The 20,113-nt window shown below is 49.1% G+C and overlaps 3 protein-coding genes across 3 annotated transcripts in view; 1 reads left to right on the top strand and 2 right to left on the bottom strand.

The window, feature by feature from the left end:
* The window catches only part of LOC113203491 (glycosyltransferase 25 family member), a gene marked incomplete in the record, with an annotated part of 102,430 nt that overhangs the window by 37,676 nt on the left and 44,641 nt on the right, over positions 1–20,113 (bottom strand).
* Positions 1–20,113, top strand: part of LOC113203490 (uncharacterized) — a 75,095-nt gene that overhangs the window by 11,974 nt on the left and 43,008 nt on the right. The window lies entirely within an intron of this gene.
* Positions 16,079–19,001, bottom strand: LOC127748809 (uncharacterized). Its single transcript, XM_052263764.1, has 2 exons — positions 18,343–19,001; positions 16,079–18,256 (listed from the first exon to the last, which is right to left on the bottom strand). Exons 1-2 carry the CDS (start codon positions 18,361–18,363, stop codon positions 16,238–16,240), a joined length of 2,040 nt encoding a protein of 679 aa, XP_052119724.1. The 5' UTR covers positions 18,364–19,001; the 3' UTR covers positions 16,079–16,237.

The following is a 20,113-nucleotide window of genomic DNA, read 5'->3' as shown; positions in this document are numbered from 1 at the left end:
CTCTCTCTCTCTCTCTCTCTCTCTCTCTCTCTCTCTCTCTCTCTCTCTCTCTGACGCGATGAGGAGTTTCGGGCCGTGCGCCGGCGCGATGTCGCACTCCGATACGCGGGGATGGCGCGGCCCGGGTCGGCCCGGGTACAGCCCCGCCCGGGTACAACCCAGGCAATCGCTCTGTTCAGGGCGCCGAGCCCGGCGGAGCCTGGCCCGACTGATATCCGCCGCCGGCCCGACTCGAAACAAAACAAGCAGCGCAGGAGAGCGAGGGCGGGCGAAAAACTCCGCCGTAGCTTTTACCTACACAGCGGCGACCTCCTCTTAAATCAAAGTGGACGCCCATTAAACCCAATCAAAAGAACGTTTCATGGCCGATTTCTTTCCGCTTTTTTATTTTTTTAAGAGAGGGAATCAAGGGACCTTTAGTCACGTTGGAGTTCGGTTTTGTAAATCGCGTGAAAGACGTCGCAATTAAAACCCCGAGGGTTTCTCTGCTTTTAACAGAGCGACACGACTCGTGGGCCAAGGTCGCGGCCTGGGAGCAGGCCAGGCCTTCTGTTTGTGCGCGTATCTTTAGCGTGCAAGAAGTCAATCAGGCCGATAAATCTGGCCGCTGTGGCATGCAGCGTACACAATTTCCCCTCACCCCTTCGTCTCGTTCTTCTCTCTCTCCCTCTCTCTCTCCCTCTCTCTCTCTCTCTCTCTCTCTCTCTCTCTCTCTCTCTCTCTCTGCATCTCCCTCTCCTCTGAGCCACCCTCTCACGCACATAACACAGAGACACTCTTTATGCCAGCGGTCGGACACGCGTTCATCTTCTTCTCGCCCGAAGGCATTACTATTCATGAACACGTACATGTACATTCGCACGTTGTATTTTCCCGCGTAAAACATTTTTCGGAGAATCATCATCCACCGACTGTCCGAGGGATGACCATAAACTCCGGGGGGGCGCACATATTTCACGTCCGTCGGGTCGTTTTCATCCCATCAGCGGCACTCTGCCGGTGTAATAAAAAAGAAGAGAGGCGCCCGGGAGCCCGGCGGCCGAACGCTTTAGGGCGAGGCACAACGTTTCACTTACATATTGTATCTCCCTCGACAGGTTTACTAAACGACCCCCCCCCCTATCCCCTGCCCTTCCACAGGTTGCATGAACTCCATGATGCTTTGGATTTCATCTGCGAATAGAGGTGACGATTGCGGTAGACTTTTTGAGCGTGGGAAAAAAAGTTGTACAAAAAACGGTCAAGGACTTTTCATGTGTGACAGAAAAGGCCCCCGCCACGCTGCTGGTTTTCCAAAGACGTCTTTATTCCTCGGCCATACGATAGGCGGCGGCGGGGCAGCAGGCGGGTGTGGTCCGAAAATAGAGACAACACGGGCGGGGTGTGGGTGGGGCCCCTTGCTCCGGGGCCTCCTCACAGGGGTGCGCGGGAGTGGAGGGAGACCACTCACTCGATTGCATCCCCTGACAGCGCCCCGCAGGCCGGCACATGCCGCGCCATCAGCCTACCACTACCCGCCAGGGGCGGCCCGGGGTACCCCGACTTGAGCGCGGTCCCCTGCCGTCCGTTTGGTTGCTGCGCGGTGCCATCGACTGCTGCCAACGACGAACGAGACACTCGGGAGAGTCCCGCGTTGCCGTTGCACTCTTGCCCTTCCCTCCCCCACGTTCCCACCCTATCCAGAAAAGTCGCCAGTTCTTGCGACGAGATAGCCAGAAACCCGCAGAAATCTCAAACCCCCTTAAAGGCGGCTGAACCTGGTACCACCTGGAGCCACTCACCCACTCGTACCAGAGCTGGAGCAGTTCAAAGAAAGTGCCGAAATCCGAAATCATAGGGTTTTTTAAGCCTGGAAAGTTCGGTAATTTTCCGGAAATTTTTTGAAATTTCCAACCCTATACGAAATAATCAGGCGTGCCACGATAAGAGGGCAAATAGCCGACAGTCAGCAGCAAACACGCCTGCCTTGCACATTCAGCAGAGGGTATTGGTATTAGGAGGCTGTAAGAAGTGTAAGAGCGTGCTAAATGAAATGTTGGCCTTTACACAAAGTCTCTTTTAAACAGTTGTCAAGTTTCAAAGTGGAACAATAAATATACGCGTTTTGAACAAGTCGGTCAGCTTGACAACGTTTCAGATGTTTGCGCCGTAGTGTTGCTTGAGATTTCGGAGAAGCCTGTTACGCGAGACGTCGGTGTGTGGTCTGGTATTTGCACAGTGGAGGAGCTGGGACCATCGTTGCACAACACACAAATAAGAGCTTGCTTCGTTGCTATCACGTGGCAGTTGTGTAACTTGCGTACACAACATAATGACATTGCGGGGGAAATGGAGTGAGAGTTTACTGGTAATTTGCAAATTATTTTAACTGCGTTTTCCTCTTATTTCGGCTTGTAGCCATTCGAAAGAACTGAAAGTTTATGCGCAGCAGATTGCGCGTGGCCCCATTACAATTTGACTCCACAAGGCGGTTTCTGCGAGTCGCTCCTATGCCTACTTTCATTTTTCGGCAGTCGGCAGCTAGTTTCCAATGAAGTAACCACAGCAGCCCTGGAGTGGACCTGCTAGTTCAAACTCGTTTGTGACGCCATAGCGGCCAAAAGCAACAAGAGGGCCTTGCTTTGACACTTTCAACCCGCAGTTACATAAAGGGAATGGGTTTTTTTTGTCGTTTCAAATTATCGCTACTTAGTGTGAGCCCAAAGAAAGCAGGTGATGGGGGTCAGGCTGCAAAGCTGCCATGCTCCGACCTTCATACTACTCTGATGACCTTCCGTAGTGGTGCACGTCAGGGGACGGAAGAGGAAAAAAAAATTGAGGACGTTCACGGGCGGCAGAGCATTAGGACGTTAGTCCGCCAACCCCTTCTTTCCTCTCTTCCTGACGGGGGAAAGAGGAGGGGGCGGGGGGCATGCTCGGGGCACGTACGCGGGCTGCAAGTGGGCGGCAAGGGGGGAACACAGCAGCACGGCGCACATCGGCACGCGCGGAACGGCAATCGCAATAGTGCCACGTGCCACGTGCCCGCGCGCAATCGCGCCGAGAATGATCTGCACATAACACAGCCGGGGCGGCAGCCGGCAGTGAGGTAGCGCCGTTATTGAGGCGGGGGGCTTGGCAGCGGGTAATTGGGGCAGGAGTGGGACAAAGCTCTGTGTGGCCCCCGGCGACTGACTGCACTGTTAATTTTTCCCCCTAGAAAATATTCCAGTTTTGGGGTTGTGAAAAATGCTCCATTACCCGTCATTGGGTTTGACAAATTGCTAAGCCGCATGGAAAAGGTGGATTTCGTCACCAATAAAATCGGGAGTTGTAAAGTTGTCGGCAAGTCCACGTTATAGAAATTCTCCATTTCAAAAGCAATTAGCGTTTGTCAAGCGAATAGGTGAAATAAAATATAGCAGTCTCAGCGACAGGGAAATTTATTATTCACTCGATTATTCAATCTTATTTGGGTTGAGAAAATCCTTTCCTTTATTCAACAGCAGTGTGAGAGTGTGAGTGACACAGGGTGGTTGTTCCGTGTTCTTTTTTCTCGGGACAGGCAAAATAGTGGCTAAGTTTAAGGCATTCATTGGGCGCAACCGTACTGAAAGTGTTGCAAGCAGGTCGCCGCGACGTCACAAAAGCGACGCTTGCAGTCGGATTGGCTCGGGGTGCAGCCTGCGGTCCCGGCCGCCCACTCTGCAGCACGCGCCTCGCGGGGGAGGGGGATTGGACCGGTGTGTTTGTGCTGTTCGATTGCACGACTGGGGAAACGAACAAACTACCACGACTGTTTCCACCACCTCCTTTTTTTATCGTTCCGTTGCGATCAAATTCAGCGTGTGTTTGGCGCCTGTGTGTGTGGGCGGGCGCTGCGGGGAGCACACACTGAGTTCCAGAAAGGCTTTGCGCTAACAGTAGCCGAGCCGCGCCTACGCCGTGCCCCGTCCAGAGGGAGCAAGGGAGGGCTTTGAGCGAGCCGCACCAGCCTCGGCACCAGCTGGGCTCAATGAAGAGGTTTGGCACAGACAAGCTGATCGCCGAGCTCTGCTAGAGCTTTGTGAGCCTTAAGGACCGGCTGGCCGCGGCCGGCTGGCTACGCGGGGTGTGGGGTGGGTGCTTGCGGCCTCTATTGAGCCGCCATGCCCAGGCCGCCGTGCATCACCATTAGGGTACCTTGAAAAACACTTTTTTTCGAATCTGATATCGGCTCGGGCGGAGAGATGTTCTATCCAGTATCACTATCAACGGTGTGAAATATTATTTCGATCGGATAAAATCTTCAGCCTCCACAGCGGCTTCAAAGTTTAGCATAGAGCTCTTATGGGAAAAAAGCGTAATAACTGAAATTTTCCATTGGAGGGTTCCTGTCGTATAATTCGCTGTTTTCATTTTTAGAAATGCAATCTACGCGTAAAAACGCTTTCGGAGATGTGCCACTTGCCATATCAGTACCAGTCCTTTATGACCAAGGCGCTGTCAAAAAAGCTGATTTTGCGTCAAAATTGCAATTTTCGGTCATACAAGCTGGGTACATATGAAATGAAAGGACACGAGTGGCACACCTCCAGAAGCGTTTTTACGCGTAGATTACATTTCTATCAATTAAAACCGCGAAATTTTCAACAGGAACCCTCACATGATAAATTTCAGTTCTGGGTCTTTTTTCCCATAAGAGCTCCATGCTAAACTTTGAGGCCGCTGTGGAGGCTGAAGATTTTATCTGATCGAAATAATATTTTACACCGTTAATAGTGTTACTGGATAGAACATTTATCCACCCGAGCCGATATCAGATTCGAAAAAAGGTGTTTTTTGAGGTACCCTAATCACCATGGCGCCTCCGCGGAAGCCACACCAGGAAGAGAGGACCGGAGGCGACACAAAGGTGTGATTAAGAGAGAATGGAGGGACGGGCGGCCACGCTTAAAACAAAGCGCTTTGTTTCTTTTCCGTTTGCTTGTCGTGTCGAACTGAAGCGTAAAATATGAATCGATTTTCAATCACGTCGTCGCAGTGCCAGCAGTGCGGCGGCGGTCTGTCTGTCGCGAGGTCGCCATTGTCCCAGTTTGGGCGGGGGGACGCACAGCCCCCCGCGCTATCGCCCTTTTCTTTGCCGAGCGACCCGTCAAGCCCTGCTGTACTACCCTTTCGGCCCCACCCACACCGCCCCCGGACTAGGCAAATACTGACCCGTCCCGTTACCAACCAGCATTGCAACATCCCGTGTATACACGGTCGGACGACCGCCGACCGACGTTTCTGGGGCGTCCCTCCGAACTTCGGCTTGAGCCTTTTTTTCACGGAGTCACAATAGAGCGGGGAAGCGCATGCCAAACGCACAGCGCTTTCCTTCTAAAAACCCACTGTGAAAAAAATCGTCGTAAATTTACGATATATTTTGTAATTAATATTTACAAAATATGTTGTAAATTTATGACACCCCAAACACTGAAAAACTAAGTGTTCAACTGCTCAACACTACTTGTAAGTGTGCAACTGCAAGTTGAATACTTGCACGTGTGCAACTCGGTAAGTGTGCACTTGCAAGTGTGCAACACCTTGGTTGAGCACTTCCTACAAAGCGCCCAATTTAAGGAAGTGTTCAACCGAGAAGTTGTACACTTGCAACTGCACACCTACCGAGTTTAACACTTGCAAGTGTAAGACTATGGAGTTGCACACTTGCAAGTATTCAACTTGCAGTTGCACACTTACAAGTGTTGAGCTGATCACTTAATTTATCAGTGAAGTTGTTCATCGATGCGAATTCCAAGTCGTTACACAAAGTTCTAGTGATTTTAGAATTTTGATTTGTAATTTTACGACACGCGTCGAGAAAAATTGCAAAACCTACAACTAGTAGCCCAGTAATTTCTGATTTTATTTTTGTTTAAATGTAATAGGTGTAAAGGGAAATCAGTAATTAAAAGCGAAAATACAAGAAGAGGGGATTCACAATTGGGATTTAATATAGATGACAAAAGCAGTGCCGCAGTATTGTCCTCCTTCTCTCCTCTCCTCCCCTCGAATATTGTTTGATTTAATCTGTCGGGCGGCGGTGTCACGCCCCATTTACCCCCCGCCGAGTGTGACAGGCGGAACGGAAACGGGGGCAGGCTGCGGGGTGCGAGAGAGACAAGCAGAGGAGGATGAGAAGAAGATGCAGGGGAACGTCCATCACCAGTGTGGTCGATTCATGCCGATCTGCGGGAGCTTACCGGATGCTTTCCAGCGGCGCGTCTCAGAGGAAAAACGGGGAGGCGGAGGGGGTACGAAGGAGGTATGGGGTGGGGAAGGTGGGGGCGTGATGGGGTGGAGCGCGGCGGGGTATTTGAGGTAATAATTTTTCTTGTGCTGAACGCTCCGGGAAAGAGCGTCTGGCAGCCCACCAAAGATGTGTCTGGGGGCTCCTCAGCGCCGCAGAGCGGAGCAGAGCGCCGCGCAGCGCACAATGCAAGAGTGTTTTATCTTCACTGTCGGGGATTGTTGCGGCAAGACGCAGGAATAAATAAACGTCGCTCTCTGGCCGGCGGGCAGCAGGGAGGCGCACCGCGCGGGAAAGGTCAGAGTATCCCGTTACCTTCCATGCTACTTTTTAGCTTATTCTTGCAGTGTTTCTCCGCGCTGTACAACTTTCCACTCTCGCGCCACTCAAATGAATACTTTTTGTTCTTGTCCGGAGAATATAAACGGGGGGGAGAGCAATTTATTAGGCCGGACCCGAGACAGCAGTGCAAAAGGCAGTGTAGCCTTACAGCTGTGTCAGCGGTTAGGAGGAAGCGGTAAGGTGAGGGGGGGGGGGGCGTACTACCTCGGACGGGGCCCCTCTTCTGATTATGACGAGAAAATAAAGAGGGTTCCCGACCACTCCGCCCGTCTGCCGACATAAAACGATAAATCAGGCAAATCTGGGCCGCAAATACCGTGGAAATCCCCCATGGCGCGTCCCGCCGGCCACGACCGTTGCTGGACGGTAGGAAGGCTCCGATCCGCAAAACAATTGCTCTTCCTGGTAACTCTAAATCATTCCCCTAAACAATTTTAAAACGACACAATGTTTTGATTTGTCTCTTTTCTTCATTAGCGTTTGGTACACCTGCTATACAAGGACCGTGCTCCGCGCTCAGCTGGTGTCGGGCATGCGACGGGTGGGAAAGTGGGAAAGGACGGGCGGAGGGTGTCTGACTGAGTTGAGCTCACAGATCACGCACCGCACTACCCCGCCCCTTTCCTTCCCTCGGGGATCTGTTCACTACCTTTAGGAGCGTCCCCGCATCGCTCACCTGGGCGCCCAGCTGCGCGGCGTGGCCTCGGCGGCGTGACCTCGGCGTGGCCAGCGGGACGCTGCCCGTGACCCCACGACCTGTTGCCTCCAGGGCAACGCGATGAGGAGCGCTTATTAGCCCGCTCTCCCGGTCTTAATGCAGAGGGGGGAACTCGATAACAACGCTGAGCTTAGTCGAGACCCCCGGCCGGGAAAGTGAAGGCGAGGCAAACAAATCCACCGAGTTCCTCCCGCTCGCGTATCTCTCTCTCTCTCCCCTCCTCTCCCTCTACCTCTCTCCCTAATTTCATCCGCGCAACCTCACCCCTCGCTTTGTCTCTGTCCTATCTCCTGCCTTATTTCCCCAACGGCCTTTATTTTCGTCCCCAGCAGTGCAGATTGCTGATGAGAGAGGTTATATTTGTGTGAACCTCTCCGAGTAACTTCGACAATAATGAGTGGCGGCTCAAGCCTAATGCAAATTTTTTAAGTTTTAGATTCATATGTAAAGCAGATTACCGTAGAACACACATTTTTAAAATTAATAAAAACTAAAAGTTAGATACATTACGGCTTGTTGGCGTCCTGTCGCCGTGGAGCCCCTGCGAGGCAGGCCACCGGCCGGCGGGTGCCGCAGCCGAGCGCGGTGGGTTGCCTACCCTCTCGACCACAGGGGCCCTGCCTCTCCCCGCCGAGGCCGAGCAGCGCGTCGTCCCGGAACACGAGCAATGAGCGTGTTTAATCATCCGGGCACAGTGCCGGGCCGGGGTGAGATTGGCCCCCGCGGGCCGGCGTGCGTCCAGCTGCTGGCCGTGCATTAGACTGCTGCACACCCGGTATGAATATAACAGCGGGAGTCGGGCCCCTGCCCCAGCCCCGCCCCGCCCCGCCCGCCGTCCCGGAGGACCGCCATAGCCTGGCTTTTATTGCCTTCCACGCCACCCTCCCGCCACGCCCCCGGGTGCGCTATCTGGAAGGTCCAGCCGTCCGTCTATGCCGCTGCCGCGCTGCTCTAGCAGCCCTAGACAGGCCATCTGGCCCGAAAAATGAAACATCGTCCTAATGCAGTTGAGAGGGACGCCCTTAGTTGTGCAGGCTTTATCACTTGCTAAGCGGGCTCGGTTATATCCGCCCGTCCCAACTATTTTGAATGCATTGCGACAATCTGCAGCTATTACAGTCGAATTCACGGTAAGCTTTCAACAGGGCATTTAACGAGCATCAGATAAATTGAACTCCCAGCTGCACGCGGCGTTTGTTTAATGCCCCTCACGCCGAGCTGGCGCAAAGGCAGCGCAATTTTAGAGGCAGGGATCTAAAATGCAATGTCAACGAGCTGCTGGCGGCTGCTGGCGGCAGAGGACGCCTCTGGAAGTCACCCTGAGAGACAAGGGCGCGCGAGCGCCAGGCGACTGCAGGAGATAGTGATTCAGTGTTGTCTCACTGCTGGGTGCGGGTGAAATATGCAAAGATGGGGAGGGGGGGGGCACCCTAGGCAAAAGGTCACGACGGAGACTCAGTCTCAGTAAAGTGTGCAGTGCAAACCCACAACACTTGATGAGCCGGGTTCACTGACACATATACCCAAGAACATCTCCCTCATAAAAGACAAATAAACACTGTAAATGGGTTGGCGTCTTATGGCGCCAAAATATTGGCGTCCTCTATAGAACGCCAAATTTTGGCGTCATAAGACACCAATTATTGGCGTCCAGTAAAAGTAAAGTTAAGATATGGCGTCATAGGACGCCAAAATCTGGCGTCATATTACGCCAGTATTTTGGTGTCAAAAGACGCCAACCCATTTACAGTGAACAAAAACATCGGAAATTCGTTGATGCCTTTGTGTTACTGAAAAATGATTTGGATGTTTTTTGACCGCGAGCAGTGAGCCAGACCGAGAGCGCAACCGCAGGTACCACACAAATCCAACTAACCCTCTCTCTCCCTTTCTCCCGCTCGCTCTCTGACAATGACAACCCACGCGGTAAATCAGCGCCCCACTTCCCTCTCCCGCTACGCGCCGCCACGCCACACCGCACCCGGGGGACTACTTTCAAAGGCGCACGGGGCCGTGCGGCCGCGTGGGCCGTGCGTCTGCTGGGACTGGCGAAGGCTGCCCGTCCCGTCCGGGGGGAGCGTGTCGGCAATTTCCCTGATCTCTGCTCGACCGAGGCCAGCGGTGGCGGAGCAGGCGGCCAGCCGGCCAAGGGAGAGAGGGCTCACCAGCACCGTCGGCGTCGGCCTTGAGACTGTGAGGGCCAAGACTTTGCCTCATGCGTAAGGCGAATCTGCTGCCCGACGAAAGTTAAGAGCGCAGGCAGCGGCAGCAGCAGCCTCGTGAAAGCGACTCACCGCTCGGGCCAGCTCCAGCTCCTCCAGCTTACCTGGAACAGACAAGAGCCGAAAATAACGACCTGCACATGAGGGAGCAAGGAGTCACGGTACAAAGAGGCTACGTGGCCCGAAACAAAACTGTAACTGGTCAACGTTTTAAAACAGTAGAAAACAGTTCAACTTTCACTTCTACTGTTAGAACAGTGGAACGTAAAATGTCGCCCTCCAATAGCAAAACGCGTTCGTTCTTCCCACGTGACATATTTCTACTGCTGCAGGAGTAGTCTGTTCTACTACTGCATCAGTGTGACATTTCGGTTCGTCTACCTGTGGGAATGTTCTGCTTACAGGTTGTACTCACAGGGTTAAAGAACAACAAAAAATGTACGGAAGGTTGACGAAATTAGTAATTTTAGAAAATCGGTACTATTTTGTCATGAATATGATGCTTGGCGAAGGTAAAGCTTCACAATCCCTTTCTCCTGTTATGCCCACCCAACTGCTGTTTGCCGAGCCGCTCTCCGGCGGTAGGAAACAGTATCCGGCTAGCGCGCGTCGAGCACCGCTGAAGTGGAGAGAGAGAGAGAGAGAGAGAGAGAGAGAGAGAGAGAGAGAGAGAGAGAGAAAGAGAGAGCGCGCCATTTTCAATAAACAACTTGCAATTGGTTTTCACCCCGCAGACCAATATTCGCTCAGAAAAGCCTAATGGAGGTGGGCTTCTATGCCAGACGGCCAACTTTTGTTCCCCGGCGTGCAAAAGGAAAGAAAGAAAAATAAAGGATGCGCAGGGTGTAGCCCACACAGCAACATCAAAGTTTCATTTCCTTCACCCATCGATGCCTTCCCCTCTCCTCCCCGCTTGTTAGCGCACCGCGGGCAATCAAGCAATCGGATGAATATTTCGGCACCTTCTATCAGCCGCACAAAGCTGCGCGATCGCCATCGCGTTATTCCGTCAGACTTCTTTTGAGAGTCGGGGAGGCGGCGCGCGGCGCGTGGCAGAGCGTGGCGTTTGGCGTGGAGTGGCGCGGTCGAGCCACCTGGAAAGCAAAATCAATCGGGAGTCGTCTTCCACCGAGGCCGTACAGATTGGGGAGGTCTACGTCATATGGCGCTGGAGTAATCCCACACACGGTCCCATGTAGAGAGTGAGGTGGTTTTCTCGCTCTGCACTGGGGGTGAAAATCTGTCTGCGCACTATACGTTTAGAGTCCAGATCGGAGCTTTTTCTTTGCAGTATACGTCTAGCGCTGATAGCTAAGCGTAGCATCGCAGGCAAAGAAAATTCAGAGCACAGCGCTAAAACTCAATGGAAAAATTCAGAAGCATTAGACGAACGTTTTTTATATTGCCCGGGAAGAAAAAGTGTTCTCAGTGTGAGCTTCACGATCTGAAGTGTAAAGTGTTTAGGTTTTCGAGAAAACAATTCATGAAAGACGTAGCATTTTTTAAGCAAAATTATTTGATTGGTGGTTGTGGTCGCCGGGTGGTCGCTGTGTCCCGATGGAACAAATGTGTATGTGTATACTGGCTCGAATGCAGGAATGCATCGTGTAAGTGCGGGTTGGTATTCGTATTTGCTCTGATTGGACCCAGCGACCACCCTGTAGACTTAGCTTCGACTGTTGAAAATTTTTCAATATATTTTTCAGTGCCACTTTTGTCTTTAATGTGCTCGAAATTTCAAGATATGTCACTTTTTCTGTTGAGCTCTGGCACAGCTTTCAGGCGCAGAGGCGGGCGGAGTTGGGGGCGGTCGAGTGATCTAGATCGAGGGATCAAGATCTGATTGAAGAACGATACGCAGGACAAGAAGGACCTAGGCACTTTTGTATTTGAAGGAAAAGGATCCGGTTCAGTGCCTTGAGAAGATGAGTCTGTCTGTCTGTCTTTCTTTCTAACAAAAGTAGATTTGGGTCACTATATCCGCCAAACTGGCGTTCAAGCGACTCCGCGAGAGAGGCAAATGCAGAGAGGCGTACTTCATTGCTAACCCTAAACTTGCAGCGCCTGCGAGCGTACCCCACCGCACACCCCTCAGTTTCAGGACGCGCACTTGCAACTTCTAGGTCACAATGACAGCCCTGGCCGCAGTCAGACTGCTGCCTAGAGCCAACCACACCTACGCAGGCCTACGTGTTGACACACACACGCACGCACACACACACACTTAGGAAACAAAATTACGAGACGTGCCGTCCCACTTCGTTGCAGCCAACTTGTTCTTCTTTATACCTTCGGAGAGGAGGAACAGTACATCGTAGAGCCAGGCGCGTGGCACGGTAGGGCGCGTTCAGGGCGTGTCAGGAACGCATTGAAGCGGTAGCAGCTGGCGAAGAACCCCTTCGCCTCCAGTCACTGCTGCCGTTCCCTCGTAAACCCGCATTGAACACCTGGCCTCCTCTGGGCGCCCCCCTCACCATCCCCTCACAGTCAGTCCTCGGCTGCAGGCTGGGCGCTCGCGGACAACAAGATGGATAGACGAATAGATTAAACAAAACTCGGCCGCAGGGTTGTATTTAACAAGGGAGTCGTTTAAAACTGCCAATAAAGGTCCAAAAGCCCAAAGGACTTCTCACTGCTGCAAAAGTACGGTGTACACAGTTTTCAAAGCATTGCTTCATGCTTCGTAACCCACAATGAAAACGGAAGCAACGTAGTAGAAATTTCACTTTTCACTGCACCAACGCATCCATTTGCTTCATGACCCAAAAGAAATGCTTTGTAGACTTTTGAAGAGGGTGGTGTGTAGTGAAGACGGAGGGCTCGCTTTGGGGGTCATGAAGGTCCACGTATAGGGAGAGGCGACATGTTGAGGGGGAATAGTGGCAATGAACATGATGATGATGATGCAGGGGTAATGGTTATGATATTGGTCAGCGAGGGACCGCTCCGCAGAAGAGTGCGCAGAATAAGAGAGGACCGGTGGTGGAGCTCCTCTCCTCCCTCCCTGCTCGCTCCCTCCTCCTCTCTCCCTCTTCCCTCTCTCGCTCTCCACCGCACCCCCGCGGCCATAAACTGACAGGCGAGTGAGCTCAACGCTTACAATGGAAGGGGGCGGAGGTCCACCCATAAGCGATAACGCTCTTCATGAAAATGCATTTCGTCCGACACGCTAAATATTAATGACACAGTAATTATTTTTCGGCTGCATACAGTGGCACTTCTCAAAGTACGGAAATAAGAGTTAAAAAACTGCCTTTGCATAACAGGTTGTTAATATCTGATGAGACGCTAATAGCTTCGGTGATTGCTGACCAGGTGCAGACCAGCGCCGATGTCATCATCAGATTGCAATCCATCAGGGAAAGTGTGACACGATTGCGTCAGCCGAGCTGGGAACAATACCAGGTGGCTGATTCACGCCGCGCACTTCTGTAGGTATACTGTACCGCATGCACGAGTGCGGGCGGGTTGCCTACTCGCTCGGCTCGTAAGGCGCCGTGGACAGGGGCGATAGGCAAGCCCGCCCGCACTCGTGCATGCGGTACAGTATACCTACAGAAGTGCGCGGCGTGAATCAGCCACCTGGTATGTCACTTAGTCTGCAGTTCGCAGTCTGCTCCAGAAAAAAAAATGATATTGGGCAAAAACGACAGGATATCTGTCAAATGAAATGTAAACATGGTATACTTTAAATAAAGTGTACGTGGCATGCATACTTTGATTAATTTGTACATACCAAATGCCCATGTACATAAGCATTTTTAAACGTGTACTATGCCTATGTACCACGTGCAAAGTCTACATACTGCCGTTGCGTTTGTATACATGCCATGTACACTTTAAAAACGATGTTGACACGTCCACTTTAATAAAAGTAAAGTGAACATTTGCATTGTCAGAGAATTTTATTTGATCAAAGGCAATCATATAATTGGTAAATTTGCCCGAATCATTACTTAGCGTTCCACACAAAACTTGGCACAAAGAAAAAGGTTCATAATGACTAGATTGCGGGCCGTTAGCGCTTCGCGGTTAGTCAAGTAAGGCTTTTCCCCCGGCAAGTGTGTTGGAACCACAGGGTGGTTGGAACAGTAGATAGGGTAATGTGGTTGAAAGCGGAGGCGAAGCGAATGAGGTGTTGAGGGTTAGGAGGAGCACTCTGCGCCCAGAAAGTGATTTTATTACGCTGGAAGGGGAAACGCAGAAAAAAAACTTGACATACGAATACGACCGATAATATGATGTGTTGCCTTGAAATATAATACATATCAACTATCCTGAGCCACATTTACAGATTTGAAGGCCGCGTAAAAAAAAGAAAAGTTGCGGAAACTTAAAAAAAAAAACACACAGAAAATAAGGAAAATGTCGGACTAAAAGACCCTTATTTTGTCTTTTTTTCCAAACTTTCATGGAAAATTTTCCGGATAAAACGTGTTTTTTTTTCAGAAAACTTTCACTTTTTCGGTAAATTAAAATCTGTACAAATAACATCATAAGTCGAGTAAGCGGCACGACACCAAACCAGCGTAGAACACGCTTGTTTTGGGCTGAAGCCAGCACACTTTTCCACCGCGTTCCACTCCGGGCGCGCGCTCTCCGCCGCTAAACACACACACGTAATGCCAGCATTAGTAGACTACATGGCGCGGCCCTAATAGCGAGCAATCACAAAAGAAGAGGTGGGGGCTTAACAAGTGTTCCGGGTTACCCCCGTCGTCAAGCAAGGCGCCGCAACGTAACAGGGAAGGAGAAAGGGCGGGGGAAAAGGGGAGATACAAAGAGTTGGACAGTACGACCGTGCTTGCCGTGTCGCTCTGCGAAGGAAGGCGAGAACGCTCTCGCACTCACTCAAAACAAGTCAAACAAATCTAGCGTCAGACCACTCTCTCTGCTTTGAGGGCTTTGAGCGTCGCCATCAGTCGTCCAACCCACAATATCCTCCCCGCCCCCTTTTCTCTTCCCGTTTCCCACTCCTCGTCACTTTATCTTAGACACCTGTGGCCTGGCTAATCCGGTGGTAAATGTCACTCAGGTAGTCAGCGAGGCGCAAACACTAAAAAAGAAAGTGTGCAACTGGCGTGCAGATGTAAGCAGTGCTCAACACGACGTTGCACATTTTTAAGGGTTGGACTGGATATTTGAATACTGCACTGTAAAACGAAGAGTGAGTGTTCTTGCCCGAAGAGAGCGACGTTTGTGTCCATCGCTCTGTTTGCAAAATGACTCAATATGAGTCTTCTTCGTAACCGAAAATGTCGCGAAACTGACTCTAAACGAGTGATGTAATTGATATCACTTCCCCTGGAGTCATGAAATTGGATTCACAACTTCGCTCTTCTATGAGCGAGTTTGCTCACTCCTTTACTTGTAGTGTAAAAACACTAAAAAGAGTTTAACACTAAAGTTAAACACTTACACTGGTAAAACAAAGGTGTGAATTAACACATTTCCAGGGGCGTTAAAGCCAAAAAGCGTTAACGTTTTAGTTTTTCCCAAATATTTTCTGATAAAGCAAACCAAGGTTTGTAGAACTTATATTTTCGTATTCAGCTCAAAATTCCGCTTCGATCAAGCCTACATGTGATAGGGTTTAAATCCCAAATGAAAGAAATTTAGTAGATTCCTGAGGGTAGTTACTTCTTTCAGCGTTCTTCAGACACATATCACATGTAGGCTCGTTCGAAGCGGAATTTTATGCTGAGTGCGAAAATATTAGTCCTACAAACGTTTGTTTGCTTCAGCAGTAAATATTTTGAAAAAACTAAAATGTTAACGTCTTTAGAACTTTAATGCCTTTAAAAGGTGTGATTTCAGACCTTTATTTTTCCAATGCCATAAAGATTTGGACAGTTTAAAGTGTTCAAATTTACTTTTAAACACTTTCAAGTATTCAAATTTCCCGTCCAATATCTAAGAGTGTGCACCATAGAGTTGAACGCGAGGGGGCAATAACTCCCTTTTAAAGTGTACACATGATTCCCGAAATCCTTGATTCCTAGTGATTCCCGTCCACTTATGTTCATTTCTTAGGTTTTCTAGTGGTAGAAAACGCTTATTTCGACTAATATGCACGAGTTCCACTAGTTTCCCGCTTATTTAAAGCGATTTCTGTTGACTTTGATTAATTTTTATCCGGATGATTCCCAGGGCAGGTGTACACATGATTCCTGGAGTTATTGCCCCCTCGGTTGAACGCTAGGGGAAGCTGGGGTCCCATGAGACACTTTTTGTTTTTCGGGCCTGTAGGCCACATTTGTTGAGATATTCGAATTTTCAAAGTCGGTATTGAGAACATGGTTAATTGCCTATCAAATGATACCCATGTCATATTTTTAATGCAACTCGCCTTTGTACAGGAATACATTTAAAAAACCCTTGCAAAATCACATGGGACCCCAGGCCTGGGGTCCCATGTGACACGCTCGGGGACCCATGAGACACTTTTAATTTTTGTGTAAAAAGAGGAAAAGAGGCAAGAAAAAAATGTTTTTCAGTCAGTTAAATGTTTTAATAAAAGAAAATAATAATTGCCAAATGTTCTTGGACGGTTTACAATAAACAAAAAAATTCTCTTTGGCAAAATAACAGGTAATCTTTGACTAGTTATATTTGAATAACTATAAGTAATTATACTATAATCACAAAAATTGAACACAGCTGCCTCGAAAGGCTAGGTAAGCCTAAGTAACTTATCTTATCTTATCCTAAGCGAATCCCAGAGAAGTTAAAGTCAAAAGAAATGAGATCTCTTTGGCGGCGAGTACCCCCCATAATTGGTTTAGGCAATACTGCTATCACGTCATCTATATGCACACTCTTTAGGTCTGGGATGTTTGGCAGTGAAAATTTGTACAAAGTTTTACCACTCTGGCGGTAGTAGGACACCTCTAAGTCTCCTTCTGCATCTTTTGCACTGAGCACTTTGCCAACGTAATATTTATCTTCCTTTCCTCTAAAAACGACTAGTATGTGATCACCCTCTTCAGGGTCTTTTTCCAGGGGTCCAAATAGATTTTCATCTTCATTTAAATCACCACTCGAATAGTTTTCATCCCCTTCCCACATTTCTTCTTCGCTTTCTTCTACAAGCTCTATGTCTGAGTCAGGGTCAGACGACTCAGATTCTTGAGTGACTTTACTTCTCTTTGCTTTCTTATTTTTAGTTGGAGCTTTCCTTTTATTATTATTAGAGTGTCCTGGAACCAATAATTTGTCTAAATTCTTGCCTGCTCTTGCCTTCCTTTTTGCTTCCTGCTCTGCTTCTTTGGCCTTTTTAGCTCTAGTCTTCTCTTCAATTTCATTTTTTTCAGGTGTGTCTGTCGCAACTCTGCATTTTCCTTTTGCCCGTGGCTTTTTGCTTGTGGTTTCTCTTGGCTTCGCCTTAGGCAGAGGCCTCACTTTTCTTGGTGTGATTATTCTTCTAGGTGTTTGGCTGATATTTGGCTCTGGGTTGTCTGCTTCATGTTCCTCTTCCTCCTGGGTTTTTTCCTGGGTGCCATGCCCGTCCTGGCTCTCAGCTTCTGGTTGATGAATAGGAGGGGGTTGGTTTTCAGTGACAATACTGGGAGCAAAATCAACATCTGAAAAAATGTTCCTGTTGAATGGGTAAATTCCAGTAGCACGGAATGCAGAAAATATATTGGAAGGCGTTCCAGATTTACATATAGCCTTATTTACTAGACCAGCCACATCATATATAGTACAAACTTGCCCTGGGTGAGCAATAGTCCAATCGTTGTAAGCCCTACTGTAGGCAGCTTGATATGGACCGTAGATGGCAACATCTAGAGGTTGTGTCTTGTGTGTTGTGTGGGGAGGCAAGGTGAAAAGTGTCACACCATTATCCCGACACAAATTAATAACATCAATGCTGAGATGGGAAGCAACATTATCCAAGATGAGAAGTGTTGGGTGTTCTTTAGAACTCTGGGCATGTGCGATAAAGTGTTGAATTACTTTAACAAACAACTCGGATGTCATCCAACCTTTCTTAGAAGCCAACCCAAGTGTTCCAGGGTAACAATTTATCAACATATTCTGAGTAAATTTTACACGGGGAAACACCATGGCAGGAGGCAACATTGTGCCATTGGCACAAATACAGCAGCAAGTTGTGACAAGTGTGCCACGTTCGGCACTTTTAATTTGGTGAAGTTGTTTTACTCCTTTCTCAGCTATGACTTTATTTTTCTTTATTTCCCCAACGGTGGTTGAACCCGTCTCATCTAAATTAAATATTCTAGTTCCATTACCAAAAGACGGATGGCGTTTCAAAACCGCCTCCAATTTATCAAAATAGTTATTAATATTGGTTTTATTGAAGGCCATGGCACGGGCTACACTGCACTGTTCGGGTTTTCTCAAGGATAAAAGAGGGGGTCTTTTCATGAATCCTAAAAACCAATCTGCACCAGCCATTTCATTTTCAAGCCATGATTTAGGTAGATTGGTTAGATTGTTGGCTACTCCTAACTGTACAGCAAACTTTCTTATGTCAACTGAAGAGAGGCCATAACCCATCTGGCTGCATTCAATTACATACCCTGCTAAAGAATCCTCTAACTCCTTGGGGAAAATTAATTTTGTTGCATAATCAGGTGACAGTCTTACAGTATCTAAGTCCTCCACATTCTCCGTTTTGGCTATGTAACGCCTCAGAGTCATGTGGTTCACATTATTATTCTGAGCTGCAGTTCGAACTTTGATACCTGAGCGAACCTACAATTAAAGGGGAAATATTAACATTTCTGTTAACGAAATTAAGAAAACAATTCAGTACACACACAACATATTTTCTAGTTTACCTGTTGAATTGCTATTTTCATAGCTTCGGGCGAGAACGCCCCTTTGGTTGATTTCCTGGGCTTAGAGCGCGGTATTATAATTTTGGCAGCCTATAATATTTAAGAAATAATGTATTTGTTAGTTCATTCATTCATGTTCTACAGTAATGCTGTTGTTTAAAGTGTTTAAAAGCATGTAGAGGCTGAAGCCTTGCCATTTGTGGGCCTTAGTAAGTTTAAAATCAGAAAACAACAAAAATTGGGGTGTCTCAAGGGACCCCAGCTGTAAAAGTCTCATGGGTCCCCAAGCTGCACATTTTCATTCAAAGTGGTGTAGAGTGCATAGGTTATGTGTGAAGATCGCAGTCCGGGTACGAAATTGAAGAGGAAGGACCACTTGACAACAACATGAGAAGTCCCGGCCCCAAAACTAATAATTAATGGTGAAAAGCGAACGTGCCGCTCCATACATAAAATTTACTTTACCTCAAAATATGGGCTTGCCCAACTTTAGCCGCCTCTCACACGCTCGGTATTCGCACCAGACCCTCCGCCTTGTAGCTAACAACAACATACCTGGTAGGGTTGCCAACCAATTTTTTGTCAGCGCCGCCAACTGTTACTTCCTGAGATATCGCTAAAGTCTCATGGGACCCCAAGTCTCATGGGACCCCAGCTTCCCCTACTATGCGCATGCCAGTTGCACAATTTATTTATTAGTGAAAGGCCACAACGGTGGACGGGGGAGGGGGCGCAAGCAGCAGATTCCGTCCCACGCGCGTGCGTCCAGCCTCGGCCGATCTCATCCGAAGTCGTCGATCCGACCCCTTGCACCATCCGGTCAAACACAAACTCCAAAGATCTCGCCGCCACGCCCAGCCACGCCTCTTCGGCGTTGTTATTGGATGTCGCGGCGGGGTAGAGGGGAAGAGGGGGGGGGGGGCAACCGACTAGAGGGATTTCAATCCAAAAGTCAAACCCCAACTGGCCATTGCACGCACGGACCCAAGTAGTTCGACTCGCCCTCTCCCAATCCCCCACCCTTCCTCAGGAAGGCCGTGTAATAAGTTGGTCGGTCGGACACGCCCGTCTGCTTCTGACCCGTTGCAGTTCTGGTAAAAGTTCCACTGAACACTAAAGAGCAATGGTGAGATAATTGCGACAAGTTTATTTGAACGAAACGTTTCCTGTTTCCTTGTCTGAGTCTCACACCTGGCAAAAAATAAATACCTGAGTTGAGCCAGCCGATAAGTAGTTGAGATTGCCTGTGTGTCGGCTTGTATCCACCCAGACAACTTTAGAAGCCAGCTCAGCGAAACTTTATCTGTGCCCTGTGCTAGCCACATATAAGCTATGAGAGCTGTAGGAGCTGCTGCATTTCTAGGAGCTTATCATTAGTTCCCAAATCAATACTGGATTACCAGGTCCAACTTTTAATTTGGCTACTACCTGACTGAATGATATATACTGGTCAACACACGAGATACCACCACACTCGAAAAACTAATGTTACCGAGGTAACGTTACGGAACCAAACCAGGTAACGTTTGGTGATGCAACCAATTTGTGATGGCCCTACCCTTTTGCATGAGGTAGGTTGCATTAGGAAACGTTATCGGGCTTGGTCACATGATGAAACGTTAAATCGGTAACATTAGTTTTTCCAGTGCATACTAGAAGTGGACTGCCTAAAATGCTCTCAACTGAGGTGAGAAGCAGACCGATAAACTTAGTAAAGAGGTGTGCAGACAGCCTCATTAACGGACCTCGTGTGGGCAAGGGGAGGGAGGGA

Source organism: Frankliniella occidentalis, unplaced genomic scaffold (assembly GCF_000697945.3).
Source record: "Frankliniella occidentalis isolate FOCC.00 unplaced genomic scaffold, Focc_3.1 Scaffold14, whole genome shotgun sequence".
Classification (NCBI taxonomy): domain Eukaryota; kingdom Metazoa; phylum Arthropoda; class Insecta; order Thysanoptera; family Thripidae; genus Frankliniella; species Frankliniella occidentalis.
Note: the sequence above shows the minus strand (reverse complement) of the source record. Positions and strands in the feature narration are given on the sequence as shown.